This window comes from Hemicordylus capensis, chromosome 1, assembly GCF_027244095.1.
Source record: "Hemicordylus capensis ecotype Gifberg chromosome 1, rHemCap1.1.pri, whole genome shotgun sequence".
NCBI classification, from domain to species: Eukaryota; Metazoa; Chordata; class Lepidosauria; order Squamata; family Cordylidae; genus Hemicordylus; species Hemicordylus capensis.
This window is the reverse complement of record NC_069657.1, coordinates 201,323,170-201,344,929: the sequence shown is the minus strand read 5'-3', so window position 1 is coordinate 201,344,929 and position 21,760 is coordinate 201,323,170. Positions and strand designations below refer to the sequence as shown.

Below are 21,760 nucleotides of genomic sequence, written 5' to 3'. Positions count from 1 at the left end.
ATCATTTAAGGGAAGGAAGTGAAAATAACTTCTTTTGCAGCAGCTCCTTTTTTAAATACTGGAAGCAAGTTTGTCAACCACACAGAACTCTTCTTCAGGCTTGGCTGCTTGGAGTAAAACTAAAGAACAGATAGGCTGGGCTAATATGGAGATGACAGAGGCTTGGTATATAAAAAGTGGATATTTGTGAGGTTAAAAATAGGTTGGCTGAGAGGATTCAGTTGGTCTCTCCACAGAAAAGTAGATGGAAAACATATATTGCAGCACACACACCACTTGCCTAAATGGCAATACTTTCCATGTGTTTGTTTGTTTGTTAGATTTGTACACCACCCCAAACTTTCGTCTCTGGGCGGTTAACAATAGCATAAAACAAGTTAAAAACATTTACAAACATTTAAAACAATTTAACAATTTTAAAATAAACCAGAGATTAAAACCTAAAAAATTTAGAAAGCTGAGAAAGCTTGAGTGAAAAGAGGGGTTTTCAGGTGTTTTTTGAAAATTGCCAGAGATGGGGAAGATCATCTCTCAGCAGGGAGTGCATTCCACAATCTTGAGGCTGTGACTGAGAAAACCCGTCTCTGTGTAGCCACCAAACAAGTTGGAGGTAACTGGAGATGGACCTCCTCAGATGACCTCAATGGGCGGTGGGACTCGTAGTGAAGAAGACGCTCTTAAATATTCAGGGCCTAAGCCATTTAGGTCTTTGTAAGTTATAACTAGTACTTTGTATTTTGTCTGGAAACCTATTGGCAGCCAGTATAGCTCCATCAATAAAGGAGTAATGTGGTCTCTCTGAGGTGACCCAGAGACCAATCTGGCCGCCGCATTCTGAACCAACTGAAGTTTCCGGACTACGTACAAAGGCAGCCCCACATAGAGCGCATTACAGAAGTCAAGTCTGGAGGTTCCCAACAGATGTACCACTGTTTTGAGGTCATTGATCTCAAGAAATGGGTGCAACTGGCATATCAGCTGGAGCTGATAGAAAGCACCCCTGGCCACCGCCTCAACCTGAGAAACCAGGGAGAGGTGTAAATCCAGAAGTACTCCCAGACTGCGAACCTGTTCCTTTTGGGAAAGTGTGATCCCATCTAGAACAGGCAGATCAAAATCGTCTCTAGAGTTCTGACTCCGCACAATAAATACCTCTATCTTATTTGGAGTCAGCTTCAGTTTATTCTCCCTCATCCAGCCCATTACTGCTTCCAGGCAGGCATTTAGGGAGGATATGCCAGATCCTGAAGAGGTTGACATAGAGAAGTAGATCTGAGTGTCATCAGCGTACTGGTAACACCCAGCTCCAAATCCCCTGATGGTCTCTCCCAGTGCTTTCAAGTAGATGTTAAAAAACATTGGAGAAAGTACGGAGCCTTGAAGGACACCATACTTAAACTCAGATTTCGAAGAGCAACAATCTCCAATCGACAACATCTGGAATCTGTCTGAAAGGTAGGAGCGGAACCAATGTAAAACAGTGCCCCCCCCGCCCCCCAACATCCTCAGATGTTCCAGAAGGATACTATGGTCGATAGTATTGAAAGCCGCTGAGAGATCCAAAAGGACCAACAGAGTCACACTTCCTTTGTCAATTCCCAATTGGAGATCATCCAGCAGGCCAACCAAGGCGGTCTTCACCCCATAGCTCGCCCAAAAACCAGTTTGAAATGGGTCTAGATAATCAGTTTCCTCCAAGACCGCCTGGAGCTGAGAGGCAACCACCCACTCAGTTACCTTGCCCAGCCATGGGAGGTTGGAAACAGGCCTATAATTGCTCAGTTCTGAGGGATCTAACGCAGGCTTCTTTAGAAGAGGTCAAATAATTGCCTCCTTAAGACAAGGAGGCATCCTGCCTTCCCTCAGAGAAGCATTTATTATTTCCACCAGGCTGTCTACAACAACCTCCCTGCTAGATAGAACAAGTCATGCTGGGACAAGGGTCAAGAGAACAAGTGGCAGGCCTCACCGCTCCAAGCAGCTTGTCCACATCCTCAGGAGTCACAAACTGAAATCAATCCAGTCGAATCACATAAGAGGAGTTGTTGGGCACCTCCAGTTCAGACATAGAATTAATTGTGGAGTCTCCATCTAGGTCAGCCCGAATCGGAGAGATTTTATCTGCTGAAAACTCTTTAAACACATCACAGCAGGTAACTGATGACTCCAAATTCTGGTTCAAGGGAGGGGGAGCAGATACTAATCCCCCCACAACCCTGAACAGCTCCACTGTACATGAACTTGTAGAGGCAATACGGGCAGAAAAGAACCACCTCTTTGCTGCACGTGTTGCTTGAGCAAAGATCTTTAGATGTGCTCTATGTCGCAATCTGTCGGATTTGAGTTGAGTCTTTCTCCACTTGCACTCCAGTCACCTACCTTGCCGCTTCAGCCCGCATAGATCTTCTGTATACCAAGGGGCCAATTTTGAAGCGGGTCAGAGGGGGCGCTTGGGAGCAATCATGTCTACTGCCCTGGTGAGCAAATTTTTCCAGTTCTCAACCAGGGCATCAACAGGATCACCTGCAAAGCCAACATTGAATCCCTCCAATGCTTCTTGGAATCTTACTGGATCCAATAACTTCTTCGGGTGGACCATTCTAATAGGCCCCTTGCTCCTGCAGAGGTGGGAAGTGGTTGTAAGGCCAACTTTAACCAGATGGTGGTCCGTCCATGACAATGGGGAAATCGCAGGAGTCCCCACCCACGGAACACCACCCTGATCAGAGTAAAGGACCAAATCAAGCATGTGACCTGCAATATGCGTCGGTCCAGAGACCACCTGGGATACGCCCATAGTTGTCATGGCCACTATGAACTCCTGAGCTGCCCTGGACAGATTGGTCCCGAAATGAACATTGAAGTCTCCCAGCACCAAAAGTCTGGGAGACTCCAACACAAATTCTGCAACCAAGTCTGTGAGCTCAGTAAGGGATTCTGCTGGGCAGCGAGGCGATCGGTACACCAACAGAAGTCCCAATCTATCCCTGGTCCCCAAATTCAAGTACATACATTCAATATGGTCTGATACCCTAACAGGGGCCCTGATAAGGGAGATGTTATCCTTATAGACCACAGCCGCCGCACTTCTCCGCCCATGTCCCCTCACCTGCTCCTCTACAGAATATCCTGGAGGGAGCAGCTGGGACCAAACTGGACCAATAGCCTCCCCCAACCAAGTCTCGGTAATACACACCAGGTTGGCCCCTTCATCCATGATCAAATCATGGATGAGTTCAGGTTTATTTTGGACTAACATGGCATTACAGAGAAGCAGGGTAAGGCTATGTGGGTTGTTGGAAGTGCTCCCCGAGGTCAAAGAGCTGGCAAGACAGCTGGAAGGGGAGACAGCTATTAAATTTCTGACTACCCTTCCCCTGGAACGGCCTGCTGACCAGCCAACGTAACTTCTTCTATTCCCCACCACTACCAGCATAGCTGCCCCATGGTCAATGAATGCGCCCCCTGTTCCCCCATCTCCAGACGAACCCAAACACATTACAGCTACTTCAACCCAAGTTCAAAACAGCTTAAATGTGACTAAAAAGAAGCCCTCTAGCCCTCACCCTCCCCCGAACAATGTGTGAATGAATCTAATGGCTCTGTTCTCATCCTTGCTGTCTGCTCTCCATGCATAGAGGGTACTCAGGTGGCTTGACTGACTACAGAGATTATGACAGAACATAGAAGAAGAGCTACTGTGAGACAGGCATTCTAAAAGTATAGAGGTGAGAAAAAGAGGGCTCATATGTTCCTCGGTCCTATGTATGTGTGCATCCTAACTAGGCCAAGAGAGACAGCAACAAACTGCCATAACCAAAAAAACTTCCAGTTGTTACAACATCGGGAGATTGTCTCTTTATTAATGTGTGGATGTACAGTAGTGGAGGCTAACTGACTGCCTTTTTCCAGTTTTCCTTCTCATTTCTGATCTCAAAGATTTTTTTTTTTTTTTTTTTAGGTCAGGGAATCCTTAGAAGCAGAAGTGCGAGGGAGAGAGGAGGGCCAGCGAGGCAAACCGGAGGTCACTTTTGCTGGGAAACCCTGGTTTCATGCATTCGGACATACTGGAGTTCCAAAGTCTGCCAGGTTTAACTCTGGTAAAGTAACTAAGTGCTTTGAGAGGTTCAAATCATCCACTTTGTACCCAAGCAAGATTTCAGCCCTACTAATCAGTAGTGAAACAAACAAACCTCAGATAACATCTTTAAATAAATATTCTTCATGTTTGTTTTAAAATACATCGGAGTGAGTGATTTCTGTAACAAACCCTCCTCACGTCTGCAAAGCCGTGATTATCTTTATCAGGATAAAGAAACCAACAGAGTTACAGAGGCTTCATTGTATAATTGGTGGCAGCAGAAATATATGTACACTTATATGAGCCAAAGTAACATCTTAGATGAAAAACAACTGAAAATGAACTTTACACACATCCCTGACTCAGACCAAATGCCACAGGCACACCATGCTATTGATGTATGCCACCAGTAAGAGGAGTGCTAGAGGAGGCCAGTGGGTATGAGAGAGAGAGAGAGAGAGAGAGAGAGAGATGGATGTGACCAGGTGGGTGGGGGGAAGAGAAGGTGGCGGTAGCAGGCAGGCCGATAGGATGATGCTTGTGGTGGGGCGGGGGGCAGAGTGGCCTGTGGTTCCCCTCTGCCCATTGCCTGAGGCAACTGCCTCATCTTGCCTCATGGAAGCATCAGCCCTGCCATAGGGGCCTGCCGATGAAAGAGGGAATCTATGGAATTCCCACCCCCTTGAGCAAATGGAACTTATTCCATGAACAGAAAATCCAACACAGTTATACCAACCAAAATGTGTCCCTGTGATGGTATGGTGGCTTTGATGGCTCAGGCAAAAAAAACCCAGAATGTGTTCAACTCTCACCAACAAAAAGCTGTAGGACACCACCTGGGGCCCCAAAGCCAGCAGATCATTACCTTGTATTGACTTCCTGGACATTGCACACAGCTTCCTCTCCCTCACTGCACTCTAGTCTCCAAAGGTAGAAAGCAGATTACAATCTAGCTTTTGAGGCAATTTGCACAATCCTTCTCTTTGTGTCTGAATAAAAGGCAGTAGTCAATCCCCACTCCATTTGCTCTGAAAATGAAGGTCTGTGATATATTCCATATTTGTGACATATTCTATATTCCATATCCAGCTGTGACATAGTCCATATTTCACCCTTTTCAAACACCACAAGGTATGTTTTATGGATTCTGTACTCCTCTCTAAAGTATTTCAACAGCCCTGTTAAATTTTGACTCATGTAGCAGTCAGTCACACTACACCAGCAGTGGCAGTCTGGTCTGGAAGCTAAAATGTGAGAAAACTATTTTCTAAAGTGGGGTAAATGAAGAAATGGAGAGGAAAAACAGGCCTGATGTAAATGCTGGTAGACATGCTGTTCAACTCTCTGTTAGAAAACAGGGGTGGGTGGTGCAGGTATAGTGAATGCTTGAAAATCACGGTTAAGCAAAACTCAAGATAAACACATGTAATAACCACAGAATAAATGGTTTAAGAATGATATAAACAGCAAGCCTTGCTGTGCCTGCCCCCATATCAAAGCTAGGGAGGGGGAGGGGGAATGAAGACCCTAATAAAAAACAAAGGCTGAATTCAGACATAATGCAAAACCAGAGTTAAATGGGGCAGAGGTTGATTACGTCCAAATTTGTGCAACTGTGGCTTCGTGGTGAAAGCAACCTGTGGGCTGCCCCGCCAAACTTCAATTTGAACTTTTGGTTTGCAGTAAGGTTCACCGCTGAGGCCAGAGGTTTGGCCACCGAAGCCTTATATCTGAGTGTGCCATAACCATGGTTCCATTAGGTTTTTGAAACTGCAATCATAGATGTGGCCGCAGGGGTGTAGCTAGGGGAGAGGGGGCTCATGTTCATCCCTCTCTCTGGCAGCCCCTCAGAGTGAGGGAGATAATGAAGAAAATAGGGAGGGTGGAGCTGGAGGGCCCTCAGGAGCTGGGAGCCTGTGTTCTTTGAACCCTTTTGCTCAATTATAGCTACACCCCTGCGCGGCCGTGCAGACCTGCCTGGGATCATACCCGCTCTATGCCTGTGGCAATTCTCACTGGCCATCTCTCCAAGTACCATCCCTGCTCCTCCTGTCTCCAATCCAGCAATGCAGTTGCCCAGCAACAGAGGAGCTGCCATATCCTGTCCCAAACTTGTCAGCCTGTCAAGTGGCAAACTAACACAAGGGCATTCCCTCTCTCCACTCTGTCCCTTGCTTCCTCCCTCCTGGCAAGCAGGAGGAGAGGGGACGGAATGACAGAACGAGCAGTAAGTGCTTCACTCCCCAAGAATAAAGTGACAATAATGTCTGTCCACAATCATAAACACTCCAAGCGGCAACATAAGCAGGCCACCCCATTACAGTGCCAGGAAGGAGACATTTGGCGGGGGGTTTCTTTCCTGGGGTCAGGTTCAAAAGGCAGTCCCAACTGGGGATTCTTGGACAACCAATTTCTCTCTCCCCCCCCCCCACAAATAAGTTGGGGAAGGAGGACCCAGCCCCTTCCCCTTGGGGGATGTTTGTGCTACCTAAGCTTCCTTATGAGGAGAACCGGGTAGTGGGAACAGCATTGCCAACACTGAGAAGAGAGATTCTTTATATGTGATGGTGGCAGACGCTGATTCCGAGCAGACCACTCGAGCATGAGAATCTAAGGCCATGGGAACACTCCCTTACAACTAACGAGAAGAACTGTCTGTGGGGACTGGGATGTCAGGCAGAATCTCTAATAATGTGTGATGACAAAACAATCCCTTCTCCTATGTACAGCTCTCTCATGAGAGTGTCAGTCCATGGGGGCTCTATATGGAGCCAGGTTGCTCTGCAGAAGGTGTATCCTGGCAACTGCTCTCCCTGTCTTGGTGACTGTCGCTGGGTAGCTGTCAAAGCATGTCTCCTACCAGCCCATGCACCCATGTGGAGATGTGCACCTTTACTTGTCTCTGAAATGGTGACCCCGCTTTCCTGGGGTCACTGGAAATTGGGGCTCCCCTCTCCTACAATTCCCTACTCTGGCAGATTTGCATACAGTGCAACAACATCCCACACCCAGGAATTTTGAAAGGGAGTAAAAAAGATCTGTCCCTGCACACTGTGTTCCCCCATCTGCTCACGCAGGTAGTGTCATGGCCAAGGTCACCTCAATTGTACCAGAGATGAGGGCCGAAAAGGCCAGGTTCACACCTGTGTCCGAAATCATCATTCCATTGAGAGATTCCCTGATGTCAGGCATTAGTGAACTCTGAGTGAAGTGGTCAGTTCTTGAGAAACAGGTGAGATTGCCTGTCCTGTATCACAACGGTTACTTTTTTCCCAATGCTTATGCAGCTTGCTATGTTTGCTACAATTGTCACCACTGATTTCTTGTTTCACATATATTTACATGCAATCACTTTGGAATATTTTTAGAAATGCATATTCACAGACACACACAAGCTACTTAGATTGGTGTTTCTCACATCTAGGATTAGTGTTTTCCTCTGACATCTTTGACTTCCTAATTCCTCTTTGGGGCAGCGGTGTTTAAGTTCTTTTAAGTTTTTTTAAGTTGAGGCAGAGGTGTTTTAAGTTTTAGGTGTTTATGTTTGTTCACACAGCAGAGACAAATCTGAAAAGCTCAGAAATGCAGATGGTCTTGAGAACACAAGAAGAACAATTCCTTCCTGATAACAGACTGCAGCACGTAGGAGATGGCCCTCAATCTCCTGAAAACCAGCTCTGACAAACAAACAATTGTCATGAGTGAGCAGGTTTTCTGACTCCCTCCTAGGAAGTCATCATGTTCCCTTGCTTTTCCTGAGTAACAGGGAAACAGTACCCCCACCCCACCCTCCAGAATCATGTTTGTGCAGGACAGTTTTGTTGTGGGACTCTTAGGAGGTGGACAGTGTAATCACTGTCAGGAGAAGCGCTGGCATGGTATGGCATTGAAAGGGACTTAAATGGCCTTTCCATGCTGAGGGTGGACAGGCCATTCTGAAAAGGCATGATCACGCTTGGCACCCGCCCCCCTTCAAGATCATGGCCAATCACAGCCACTCTGGTGACATGCTGACACTTTGCCCATAGTCTGGCTATGGAGCTTGCTAGGATATGGCCTTGGCAGCCAAGAGCAGGGAGGGGCCACCCTGCTCTGAAACCAGAGGCTGCCGAACCGCAGTTGGATGAACATGCTCAATGCCATTTACAGTTTAAGACTGAAACCTCCAGTTTCAAGTTATGTGCAAATTCGACCAAAGTCAGCTTTAACCATACACGTTATTAAATTAAATTTGAAGAGAAAGAAACCTAGTGCTCAGATTCCCCCCGCCCCCCCACCGTTGCTGTTGGTGGGATCAATTTCAGTGAATATAAATCAGACAGAATAGTAGGGCTTTTTAAAAAGTGAAAGCATTTTGGGCAGTATAAAAATGTGGTAAATAAATAAATAAATAAATAAATTTGAGGAGAGATTACTTCTTTGGAGTGTGTGCATGAGGGAGGAAGGAAGGGGGTGGGGGACAGGATTATGCCAAAGACCATAAATCAGCAAGATTTCCCAAACTATCCTTAGATCCCCAAGATTTTCTTTCAAAAGGCATGTGCACAGCCCAGTCCTATGCATGTTTATTTTGAAGAAATAAAGAACAAAGTCGCACTGTGTTCAAGGGTGCCTGTTCCAAAGTAAATGTGCACAGGATTGCATAGGGTTGCCAACATTTCATTGCCAGAATGAGGGACACAAGTTTGGGGGTCTGGGGTCTGGCTGGGGGCGGGCAGGAGGTGTATTCAGTATGTAATTGTATGTAATTATGTATGTATGTATGTAATTTTTTCGCCTACTCCGTTCTGTGTCCTGGGTGCGTAGTTAGAGTTAGGTCGGCCACAATGGCAGGAACAGTGCGGGCGGGGTGGTAATTTGAGGGTTAGAACATGGGTGAGCACCCTTGGATATGTAAAAGGGGTGATTGGTTAATCGCTCCTTTGTAGCCTGTGCGGCACAGGGAGAATGATTGCCATGAACCCTGCTTCAGGACTTCTCCAACCTTTGGGCTGTGTGGTACGGGGTGGACGAATGCCTAGAAGTATCCAGATCCTCTCTTACAGAAGGGGGGTCGGCTTTGAAGGAATTGGGTGGAGTGTACCTGCCCATTCCCGAGCCAGGGTGTGTCGCCCAGTAGGGTGCTGGGTAGGACTTCAGAGTTCTGACCTGCCTCTATTGGCCCGCACTGTTCTCTAAGGGTGATTAATCACCTGGTGTTCCAGTCTGCCATGCCTTGTGTAATAGTTAACAAAGTTGTGGCCCTTTTCTTCCATACTAAGTCTACGGGTCTTCTTGAGCTGGGGTCTGGGGACAATGTTTATTTTTTGTTTTAAAATGTTTTTAAATTGTTAGTTGTGTTATTGTTTTTAATTTGTTTTAGCTTTTCATTGTTTTATAAGTTTGTTTTAATTGTAAACCGCCCTGAGCCATTTTGGAAGGGCGGTATATAAATCAAATAAATAAATAAATAAAATAATAAATAAATTGAATTATATGCTATTGAATAATGCCGGCATTGCATATGTTAGAACATATTCAAGTTGTACCACTTTTCGACCGAATACTACTCAAAATAAGAAGCTGCTCGCCCAGCCACCAAAATGAGGGGCAAATGCTGTCCTTATCGGGACCAACATTTCTTCCCTGAAATGAGAGACGTCCCACATAATAAGGGACATCCCACATAATGAGGGACAGTTGGCAACCCTAGGACTGCAGCCTTAGAAAAACTTGTTTCCAAAGGAGGGATACAAAATTATCTTCTTCTTCTGTATTTGTTAGCCGCTCCATAACAGATTGTTCTCTGGGTGGCTTACAATACAACATGAAAACACAAGATAAAACACACAACACATTAAAACATAACATCACACAAGATACTAGTGTAGATACAAGATCTGTGGTGTTGAAACCCTCAGTGCTAATTTCGTGTACGTTCCCTCTCCCTCCCTCCCCACCTCTCTCACACACACAAATGTAACAGATTCAAAATAGTGCCATTTAAAATTTATTTTTAATAAAAAATTCTTTTAAAATTGTAATTGGCTCACTAAACAAATGAACACTGGAATTTGAATCATTTTTGTTACTAACGTTTTAGCTTGCTCTTCTTAATTTAGTCCATAGCCTTCCTTCCTAAGGGAGGGGCAAAGGAGGGAGAAGAATCCTCCTCCCACTACATCTGGAAATCTTTACAGCCAGTTCATGTTCAAGCTGCTGTGACCCAGTGGTCTGCAAATAAATTCAGTTGTAATCTCCATGTTCAGGAAACGTCAAAAAAGAGAAGGAAAGCAACAAAAACGACTGCTTCTAGAAAAGCAGGTGAAGGTGAAATACAGATCAGGCTCCACACTTGGGATGTGGACTTCACTGCTGTTACAAAATCAACATAAATGGATAGAGCTCCTGTGTCACAGGAGACAAAATAAATGGGGAAAGCAGCCTTCTTGAAGGAGTTTTGGAAAATCAACAGTTGCTATAACAACTTGAAATTTCGAATTACTTTGAGATATCAGCAGCTTAAACTTAGAGACCCAGAATCACATTTCTTTTGCTGACAGCATCTTTCATACAAATATTTCACATGCAAAACCAACTAATGGTATACACATGAAGTTGCCTTACCTTGAGTCCGCCATGATTGGTCCATCTAGTTCAGTATTGTTGACTTTGGCAGGCAGTGGCTCTCCAAGCTTGCAAAGAGCACCCTACCTGGACATGCCAAAGACTGGATCTGGGACCTTCTGCATACAAAGCAGGTGCTATCAATACTAGATTGCTCTCTGCAGAGAGAGAGGGTAATATAGTGTCCTTTAGAAGGACACTACAAGGTCCAACCCCAATATATCAGTAACAGGTTCCATTTTTTTTTCTGATTTAATGTCTGTGTGTGATTTTTAGGGTTGCCATCTGAATAAGGCAATGTTGATTGGTCAGTTGTGCACATTTTAGTTGATTAGTCAATCAATTAATCAAATACTAATCCTAAAGAAAAAACACAGCAAGCAGCATCTTAGAGGCACTCTGACACACAAGATGAAATGCCTTTTCTAAAATGGCATCCAGCACTTGCAATTTTTATAAGTGCTTGTATCAAAATAATAAAGATATGCTGCCCAAATTATCAGGCACATTTTAGCAAATTTTATTTATTTATTTTAATTAATTAAATGTTGCAATCCTGATCTTCCTTTAAAAAAAAAAGTCTTCCAAGTTTAGATGTCCGTCCCTCAGTTTTAGGTCTACAGCCAATGCAGCTACTTTTAAAAGGGGTCGGGAACCTTGTGTATACATACTTCTATACACTTTTATTTCATCTTATGCCTATAGGTGCTTTTAAATCTGATTCACAGGTCCATAAAGATTGACTTCAATATGGGAAACGGCTTGTATGTGGGGTGGGAGCAGTTGGTGTGCAGGAAAAGCGGGTGGCAGTGAACTCTGCTAGGGAAAAACCACTAGCAGTTGTTGGGCCATGACTGAGCTGCTACTAGAATTTTAGTGTAAAAATAAGTGGTTTTATCACGTTTGCTGTAGTTTTATCTATTGTCCCTTGCACAGGTCAAAAGTTGGAACTCCTCTAAAAATAGCTACTTTTAGTGGCTGACACAGAGCAAAGATGCACTGGGGCGGAAAGAGAGAGGCCTAGCAGAACTTCCCAACTAACTGCACTGGTGCAAAGGGGAAGCCGCAATTTTTGATGCCCTCCCCTTCCCCAGGAAGCCCTCTGTGCCCCCTGAAAGTATGTCCCCAAGGGTTGTCCCATGGCCATATAGCATGCATATATATGTTCTCTGATCCTGGGATCTAGTAGCATCAAGTGTTCTATGCACGGATTACCAGAGGCCTAACTTATTTCCTTTCATATGTGAAGGAGCCTCTAAATCCTGTCAGGACTGGACTACTGGCTCCTGCTGCCCCTGAGCTGTCAAGGCCCCTGCCTCCCTGCTACTCCTCTGGCCTGTGTGTAGGAAATACTAGCAGGAACTAAACTCTAGGACGTCGTTTCTGAGAGAGCATATCACTCAAGGTTGCACATACTTTCTCTCAAACTAAACAAACTGTCTATGAACATGCTCTCTCTGTTCTTGGAGAGGACATGAGTAAGCACTGTTCGGAATGTTGTTGGCCCAGATTCCAGTTGGCTCTAGCAAATCTCACAAGACTCGCACACCTGAAGAATGGTCTACAATTTAATATTTCTGTCTTTTCCGGAGTAAAAGCACCCCTGGGAGCCAGATAAGGTATCCCCCTTCCCCCCCTCATGCTTGGGTTGTGGAGAATAATCCCCTTAGGTTGCTGTGGGAAAGGTGAAAAGAGCACGCCAATCCACAGGTATGGCAATATTCCTTTCCAGCTCCAACCAATCAAGATCTCTAGTCTTCCCAACCACTACTCACTCATAAAGGGTCTGAACCTGTAGGAAACAAAGGGAAAAGTTTAAAGTACCCGGTTGAGTAGTATGTCCCATTATATGTCAGCAGGAAAGATCAGAAGGAAGCACTCTTCCTTCCTGGCCCATTATACAAGACCAGCCAAAGGGCAGGGGCGGATCCAGCAGGTTACAGGGGGTGCAACAGGAATTTTTTCCTCCTAAAATATTTTTTTCACATATAAAAATACTGGGGCTTGGATTATATTTCTTTTGCAAATGCACTATGCTAGGGGTGTCAAGCTCAGGTCTGTCGGTGGGCCGAATTGGATTCCAATGCACCTCTGGGGAGCTACACTGAGTCTTGTACCACTTTCTGTCTTCCTGCTCCTCCCTCTCATATTCCCTTTCTTCCTCCCCCCCCGCTCGCGTTGCCCCACCACTTAAATTAGCTGAATTCACTACTTTTTACACCAAAATACACTCAGGGAAATATTTTATTTATTTATTTGTATTTTTAGAAGAAATTTTGAACATACCTGCCAGTACCAGAATTTGCATGGACAATCCTGCCACTCTCCCTTCTTCCTCTCCCCCTTGCAGAGGTGTTGCTCAGTACTGAAAAGATCCAGGGCGTGGGCCCAAAGGGCCTGCCCAAGGCACACAGCCTCCCCACATTTTGATAATTAAACCTTTTCATGCTCTCTAAAGGTATCCAACACCCTCCTCTCTAGTTTACTTCACCACTAAAAATTAATTTCCTTTTTCTCCTGCATCAGATTTTTCCTGTAATCAATATGCACACAATTGAGAACCAGTGTGGTGCAGTGATTCGAATGTTAATACTAGGATTGGGGGATTTGTGTTCCCCATTCAGTCATGAAAATCACTGTGGGACTTTAGGTGAGACACTCGCTCTCTCCTCCAAACCAGCCTCACAAGATTGTTGTGAGGATAAAAGTGGGGAGGAAAAACATGTACACTACCCTGAATTTGAAGGAAGAGTTCTCCAGGAGAACCAAGAAGGCTGGGAGAGCGACAAATTAACCCTCTTTTTTATACTGCTACTGCCAATCTCTATGAGACTTGACCCAGATTCATAGGAGGTGCAACTACACCCTTGCAAGCACACACCCGGATTCAGGGCCATCCCTAGCTGGGTGCGGGGCCACCTTAACATTTTGTATGATTGCAAAATCATACTGACTGATGACATACTGTGTAAATAGCATGAGTGAGTAAGTGAGTGAGGCTTTTGGACATGTCTAACCAGCTTGGTCATATAGTTCATTTGTAAGGGGAAAAGGTTAAAAGCACAGCACATGCCCCTTGCTTCACAAGTCTCACTCAGACATTCTTGGATTGCAAACCAACCTGAGCATAGTGCATGTGCAAATAAAATAAATAAAGTTTATTTAGCCCTACTTTCACTAGTTGTGAAGTACTCTATGGATAGAACTCTTTCTGGCAGCTTTACTGAAGTAGTAAAATTGATTATAAGTCATGAAACAAGCCACTTATAGGACTTCTTTATATTTTAAGGGGAGGGGGGAAAGGGTGGGCCAAAAAGTGGGGTGTTTTTACTCTTTTTATGAAGGCAAAGGCAGATTCCTCCACATGGAATGATGGTCCAAAGGGGGCTTCAGTTCCAGAATTTTTTGTCATTTTCTGTCATGAAACAAGCCACTTGTAGGACCTTTTAAAATATTTTTTTAATATCAAATTTTTTTTAAAAATAAGCCATTTGTCCAATCCACTTCAATTTTAATATTCAGAGCCCTCCCATCCTGCCCTATATCTGTGCCCAATATCAATGCCCTATAGGAAGCCATTCCATAAATATACAAGGGGGTGGGGAATTATGAAAAAGGGAAATCCCATACCTTTCATTGCTGGCTCTGAGGAGGAGGAGGAAGGCACAAGCTCTCTGCACAGCCCAGGGTTGTAGGGCAGGGAGGACAGATGGTGTGCATAGCGCTCTGTTGGGCAGCCAGCATTGACCACTCTGTCTCCTGGCTGGAAAGAGCTTCAGGAAACTGGGAGGCCACCAGAGAGGTCTGCTCCAGCAGAGAAGCCCTTGGAAGCCCCACCCACCAAACAGCTGAGAGTCGGTCCAGGAAGGGAGCTTTAGCAGCGTCTCCTCTTGTGCAGGGATCCTTTGGATAGCAGGCTAGCCTGCGTGCAGCTTCTGCAGGCTGCAGCTCTGCAGGTTGGTTGAGCTGGGAGAGAGGAGGAAGGTCAATTTTTTTGTAGGACAGGCTGCTCCAAACACCAATATGGGACAACCTACCCCAACCCACACTCTTCTGCAATGACCAAAATATCCTAGACCAGGGTTTCTTAACCTTGGGCCCCCAGATGTTGGACTACAACTCCCATCATCCCCAGACATGGCCTTTGTGATTGAGGATGATGGGAGTTGTAGTCCAACATCATCTGGGGACCCAAGGTTAAGAAACCCTGTCCTAGACAATGAAACCCTACCAGGAGAATCCGTGAGAAGCAGGCAAAAAAAGGTCACCCCCAAAGCCAATTGGGTGTGACCCCAAAATTTCCTATTTGGCCCCCAAAAGGCAACTGCATAACCCTCACTGAAATGGGATTGGTGGGCAGGTGTCTTGCCCGAGAGCAAATGAGCATAGGCGAAGGGAGCTAGCTGCTTATGCAGCCACTTCCCTGCTCCTACTGGATGGCTACCATCACGTGCTGGGGGAACAAAATTGCAGTCCCCATGCCTGGCTATGGGGCCGGGTGAACAACTCCGTGCCCCCCCTTATCACAAAGTGCAGCAGCAGGGTACAGTTATGCCTCTAGTGGACAAATGAGGCCAGCAACACTTACTACCCTACCCTGTGCACTCCTTGCCCATCTAGAGCAGCCCCAACCCCATCACAGCACATGAATTTCATCTCTCAAATGAATCCCTTACCAGCTCAAGCCCTACATGCATATGTCACACAGGAATGTTAGTACAGTACTAGCTCTCTAAGAGCCACTTTAACTGCTAAAAGATAGCTTAAAAGGTAGACTGTAAAGTTATAAATTTATAAAAGTAATGGGCCACTTCACTGTTAGGCTTAGGATTCATGATACGACTTCAGCCTATTTTGTATCTTCCGATACGAGTTATGCAGTAACTCTTTCTTTCTGGGATTTTTTTTTTAAAGCCAAAAGCAGTTGTGCAGGCTGCATTTGAGCAAAAGGGTAGCTGGGAGAAACTCCTTAATTCTTGCTCTTCCCATCATTCTTCATCTTAAAGTAACTTCTCCTAAACTGCAATTTTTCCCCCAACCAAGCACAAGGAAAGATTAGAGACCGTATCTTTCCCTCTGTGAGTGACAAAGCAATTAAGAACTAGAAGAGGACCAGAGAAAAACGGTTAGATAACCTCTTTCCATAGACCCTTCTTCCAGAATTATTGCCTGTCCAGTTTGCTTGGGGTTAAAAAAAGAAAAGAGAAGCCTGACAAGGATACACACAGAACTCAATGGAACACGTAGTTTGAGCATCTGAGAATCTAATTTACCTTCTAAGTCTTCATACCTATTTATCTGAATGTGCAAGTGTTCCAGAACCTTATTTTTGACAGTTGGGTTTGCCATGTAGAAAAATCAGTTCACATAATTTGGGAAAATTAAATGGTAATCTTAAGGGTTGAGAAGCAGGCTAAAGTGGTTTGGCTTCTTAAGAGAATAAGCTGGTATCTCAGAAATAATGCAGGATGGAGGGGGGGGGATTGATGAGAATTTTCTTAACCTTTAATATGATATCAGTGAAAGTGACACTCAACCAGAATGTTATAAAATACAGCTTTGCATTCTCAAGCTTTAGTCACACCATTAGGTGTTCAAAGCTTCAAAACTTTATTTCAATGAAGCAAACACACAACTGGTCATTTGCAAAAGTATTCATTTAATCGACTTGAAAAAAATTTAGGACCACTTCCTTTTTATTAGTAAGCGTCTATAATCTCTTCACTATAGTTGTACAATTAATCCTCCAAAATATGATAAAACAATTTCACATAATTAGCAGGAAATTCAATTATATTGTGTTAGTATTATTGTGGAAGAACTGCTCAATTCAGCCTGTATCCATAACTATTTGAGTAAGAGGCATCCTTTCGGTAAACTGATTCCTATGGCATTGACAACCCCATGAAATAAACCAATTTTAACCAGTTTTCTGAAGAAAAAACCCCCAAGTATTAATATTTCTTAGGTATCTGTTCTGAAGTTATATCTAACTTTTAATAAGAGTAAACAAATGCATATGACCTATTACAAAGAGATGTAACAGTCAATGTCTTTAGACTGATTCTGTCAAAAGATGGAAAATAGCGGCACTTAGACAGGATCTAAAAAGCTACTTAACACATAGGGCTTGTACAAGATCCAGTGGAACTTTCCATTTTTTCTTTCAGTCATGGAACCCTCCTGCTATATCACTGTTTAAAAAATTGCTCTTGTTCAAAAAACAAATTGCCATGCAGCATAAAGGGCTGCATTCAGGAAAGATAAATCACACTCAAGGCCCCTTTGGTGTGCAGAATAACCTGCCTGGTTCTTTAGATCATTGGCCCTTATTTTGAACTGTAAGCAGCAGCAAGTTAAAATTAAATGAAAATATGGCCAGCCATGCCTTAACATGAAATATGTTCTGCCAAGGTGACATAAAAACCATGTACAGCTGTCAAGCTTCATTAAAAAACAAAAACAAAAAAAAGCTGGAAGAGATATGGTGGGGATCTAAAGAGCTACTTTAGACACATCCAGTTAAATTACTTTTTCCTTTTTGATCTGGATCCTCATGACATTGCATTAATTGCTTTGGAACAACTCTTCAGTTTCCAATGCAACCTGCAAGCCCATTACATGGGCTCTGCCTTCAGCAAAAACATGGACGGCTCTAGAACACCCTCTTATTTATTGATTAGGATTCTTGACAACCATGCTACCTTTGCACTGCCAACTTCTCCCCAGCATGATACTGCAGAGGTCTGTCATATTTCAGATATATCTTGAATACCTTACTTCACACATAGGTGCCTCTTGGGTGGAGCCTTGATTAGAACCAGGGCCCAGAAACCAATATATGCACCTTTGAAACAATTCCACATGCACTTCTATTTTTAGTCCTGGGCAGTCTTGCACTATGTTAGGTGCTGCTCTGGGGGTTTCTTGACCTTTCACAGCAGCAACTCTTGAAGGCTGGAAAGGTCCAGACATGAATTGTTGTGTATGTGCAGTCCTTTAAACCCTAACCTTTGGGGGCCTACTAAAGAGTGAGTGGTTGAGGATTGCCACAGTGGTGGAAAAACAGCTAGGACATTGCAATTCAAAAGGACTCGAGCATTTCTGCATAAGCTCATGCATCTTTCACTATCATTTCTATCCTGGTGGTGTGCCATGAAAACAATCAATACCTCTCCATTGGTAAATGTGTATTTTTAATGAGAACCTCATATTTTGAACTAGCATTCAACTTGTGCATGTTTTGCAGGCGCTTTACTATCCTCCAAACAATTTAACCATCTCAAAAGGAGGAAAGAGAACAAGTTTTAGCAAAACAGATGAAGTATAGCAACTTCCAGTTGTTCACAGAAGTCTGCATTGTGTCGTTCTTCATGTCTGTACACTTTTGTGACCCAGTTATTTTGTCAGCTAGGACAGTACTAACACAACACAAGTTTACACTTCATGATTTAAATGCCGTTGTCATCTAATTATCTAAGATTTATGAAAAATATCCTTAAAGATTATTTCCCTGTGCAATTTCCAGTAACAAAGGATTAGGAAAACTACCTAAATCAATTAAGCACCATAAATGAACCTACGTGTTTTGGAAATCGCATGAACTTGGTCAGAACAAGCAAAAATAACTAGGAAGTTAACTTTTGCTTTTATTCTATTCCATCAAAAAGGCAATTATATTCCCTGAATCACATTTTGCTCCTAGTGTTGGTGCTCATTAGGCACATGAAGACATTTTTATTTCTACTAAAAATGAATTATCTATGTGAGTGAGAAAAGAGATACTGATGTAAAGGCTATGTTGTACATGGGCAAACAATAACTTAAACAATGTTGTACTCAGTCAATCTAATGTTTATTAGAGGTACAGACTTCAGCAGAGATCAATTCCTTGGCCAAAAGCACTGTCTATTTTTCTTCTCTCACTGATCAAACATCAGTGGTCTTTCTGGATTACAGCTATGGCTTTGTTTGCCAGCAATATTGTGCAGTTGTTTATTTTAAAAGGTGCTTTTTAGGGTATGAAGTGATATCTAGGAATTTTGGCCATGTACACTATTGAGTTACTGGCCAGAAAAGCATGGAAGATTAAAATTAAATGATAACAATTAAAAGTTTAGATGTCTAACATAGCATGTATTAAAATTTCTTATTTGTTTTTAATACTTAGAAAGCATTAACATGAAACTGCTTGTTTAAGGCTATTTCAAATGTATCTAACCTCCTCAGATTTTAGAAGAGTTTAGATTTAGAATGTTGGTGTAATTCAAGATAACACACTTTCATCCCATCTGGAGCCAATTGTACTAAGGCAGGCTTAACTTGAAAACAAAATGGGGTGTAGTCTAGCTGATGGACAGGCAACACTGAGTTAACATTTTACATCAAGTAATTTACATCATATAAAAAGAAAGCTAATTTGTTTTAACAATTGAATGCAAAATGTGAATAATACCCAGCATTAAATTCTTTTGTTGCCTGTTTTAAGGCAGGCTTCATTCTAATGCTCACTGATATTCTTTTTAGAGGAAGTTCAATGTTTTATTTATATGGAAGAACTGATTATGCTTATAGCTAGTAATTAAAAAGAACTTAAATCACATTGGTTTCGTACTTGAAATGGCTTAATGTTAAACTAAACTTAGAAAAACTGAACAGTATCATTTTTCTGATCAAGAATGTTTTCTCTCAAGGCAGTTTTAGCAGGGCATAATTATGAAGGCCTTACATTTTATGTAACAAAGATCTACAGCATCTGAGAACAAGAGCTTACTCCTCTGAGTGTATATGTTGAGGACACAAAGTACTACTACAAATGCAATTCAGGCCACACTTTTGTTAATGATTTTCAGTACCAGATGGAGGATTGGCAAGGCATCACCAAGACAAAGCCACTGGATTTTTGTTAGACTGCAGCATAGTATTCATTCCTTGACTGTTTGCTTAACCTTTCAGTAGACAAGCTTGTTTTATCTAAAGAGAATCCCATCTTTCATCTGCTTTCCAGAAGTGTTTTCATATCTAGAGGGGCCCGTGTAACAGAAACACCACCTTCTTGGACATTCTTGCAGGAAATGCAATATGGTAGGAAAGCCATCCAGATAGGTTATCAAGTTTGCATTCTCAGCTGGACTGAATTTACCTTAGTATATTTCTGACTGGGTGTTTGTGAAAGGTTTAGTAGTCTGCAAAGTCTGTTCTGAGTAACAGAATGATCATGTTTAACTGAAGAAATAAAAGATGTAAGGAAACCGCTCCAAAACTGGGTCCATGCTAAATTTGGTCACTGGGATAACCATGAGACTCAAAACCATTATTATTATTTTGTAACTTCAGAATTGACAACATGGGTTTATAAAAGATTCCCATTTCCAAATATGTTATTGGGGTCCACATATTGTTTGACAGACTTCAGCATTCCAAAGCCAACATCAGAGATGCTCTCTTTCAGCCACTGCTTCCGTAACTTCCCCACTAGAAAAAGCAAGAACAGGAAAAAACGCCTTTTAATATTCACCATAATAGCAGGAGCCAATCAATCTTGTGACCATGAATGAACAAACACTGGGTGATAAATGCTTTTATTCAAAAATGAGAAATGTTTTGCTTTATTTGATTTATTGAGCCCACCAGACTATCAAGCTCATTAAGCTCAATGTACTCCCAGAGGAAGTCCGTGTTCCACACTGCCTACTCTCTTCACAAAGTATGAAATTTAGATAAAGTTTAGACTAAGATCATGCATCACATTAAAAATAACTAAACTGAAGCTGCATATATTTCAAACTATCTGACTAGGATACTGGGGGGAAAGACAGTAATCCTAAGAACTTTTATTTTTAGAAGCAAATACTGAGACCTGGAATGTTACTTTTCAAACATGGGGGGAAAAAGTTGGATTCAGCTGCACCAAGTTATATTTAAAAGCTCAGCTAACAAGCCACAATGTAAGCATGCTTCTTACAAAAAATTAAAATTAATATGTATATTCAAGAACAGTTGTCACAAACCTTTATACAAGTAGTTTAAAAAAATGTAAATAGCAGCTTTGTCATTAAATGACTATTAATTATCCGAGTATTTCAGTCCATACAGATTCCTATTGTATTTGGGATTTTAAGCTAAGACAAAAATTCATTTGCATGTGGCAATATATGCCATAGAATCTGCCTCTTGAAAATATTTGATATTTTAATATTTGCTAATATTCAAGCGATCCTGCATTGCCCATTCTCAAGGTAGCTAAAGTGCCATTAGAATAATAAATGATGGGGATACCAATGGAGAGCAGAATATTTTGTTTCTTCCCTGTGAGGAATACAACGTTACAGAACTGGCAGAAAAGAAAACCAGGACTGAACAGTACAGGCTACAATTTAGGAATAAGCCTGATGTATCTTCTAACTATTTGAGAGAACAAGCAACATTTGTACAATAAGTATTAAATTCATATAACAAGCAGCAATATATGATCAGCCTAGTTCTATATATTTGCTGTTCTATTTGAGCACAACAATGTTTAATTTAAAAGAGCATTTTCCTGTAATTATGCTTCCATTCTTCTAGTCAATTTGTTAAGTTTATCGCTGAAATTTCAAGGACTGCAGAGATGTCAAGTTTAGCTAGAGCTTAAAGAGACAATGGACAGTTTGCTATTATCCACCATTATCTGTGATACTGTTTCAGTGAATGTATCCTGTGGTTATGGATGTAATTGTCTCAAAAAGACTGAAAACAACTGGTCCAACAAGATGGAGCACATTAAAGCCACAGCAGGATGTCCAACAGCTAGCATGCCTGTCTTTTCCCCACCTCCAGTAATAATGCAATTCCATGAGGAACTGAACTGATGTCTGAGCAGCCACCAAACAGCCATTGCATATTTAATGAAGTCGCTCACCAAGTGCTTGAAAACAGAAGGTGCTTGGAGTGCATCATTAGTTCTGTCAGAGTGATAATTTACACATCTATCTTGTCACATTTTCTATGCTTTATACTTTTACAATAATAAATCTAACATACATTTGATTAGCGAACCGGAAAGTAAGAAAGCCGAACAGCGGACACTGGTGG

The 21,760-nt window shown here is 42.7% G+C and overlaps 1 protein-coding gene and 1 long non-coding RNA gene across 3 annotated transcripts in view; one reads left to right on the top strand and one right to left on the bottom strand.

Moving 5' to 3' along the window:
- The window catches only part of LOC128333279 (uncharacterized), a 70,637-nt gene extending 66,404 nt beyond the window's left edge, over positions 1-4,233 (top strand). The window contains exon 3 of the long non-coding RNA XR_008310902.1: positions 3,962-4,233. This is a non-coding gene — a long non-coding RNA (uncharacterized LOC128333279). The remainder of the gene's footprint in view (positions 1-3,961) is intronic.
- Positions 4,234-16,326: 12,093 nt separating this feature from the next.
- AGPS (alkylglycerone phosphate synthase) overlaps positions 16,327-21,760 on the bottom strand; it is a 103,284-nt gene continuing 97,850 nt past the window's right edge. For both annotated transcript variants that reach the window (XM_053268302.1, XM_053268293.1), the window contains one exon: positions 16,327-20,161. In XM_053268302.1, the coding sequence (XP_053124277.1) occupies positions 20,040-20,161 (122 nt within the window). In that variant the 3' untranslated portion in view covers positions 16,327-20,039. The remainder of the gene's footprint in view (positions 20,162-21,760) is intronic.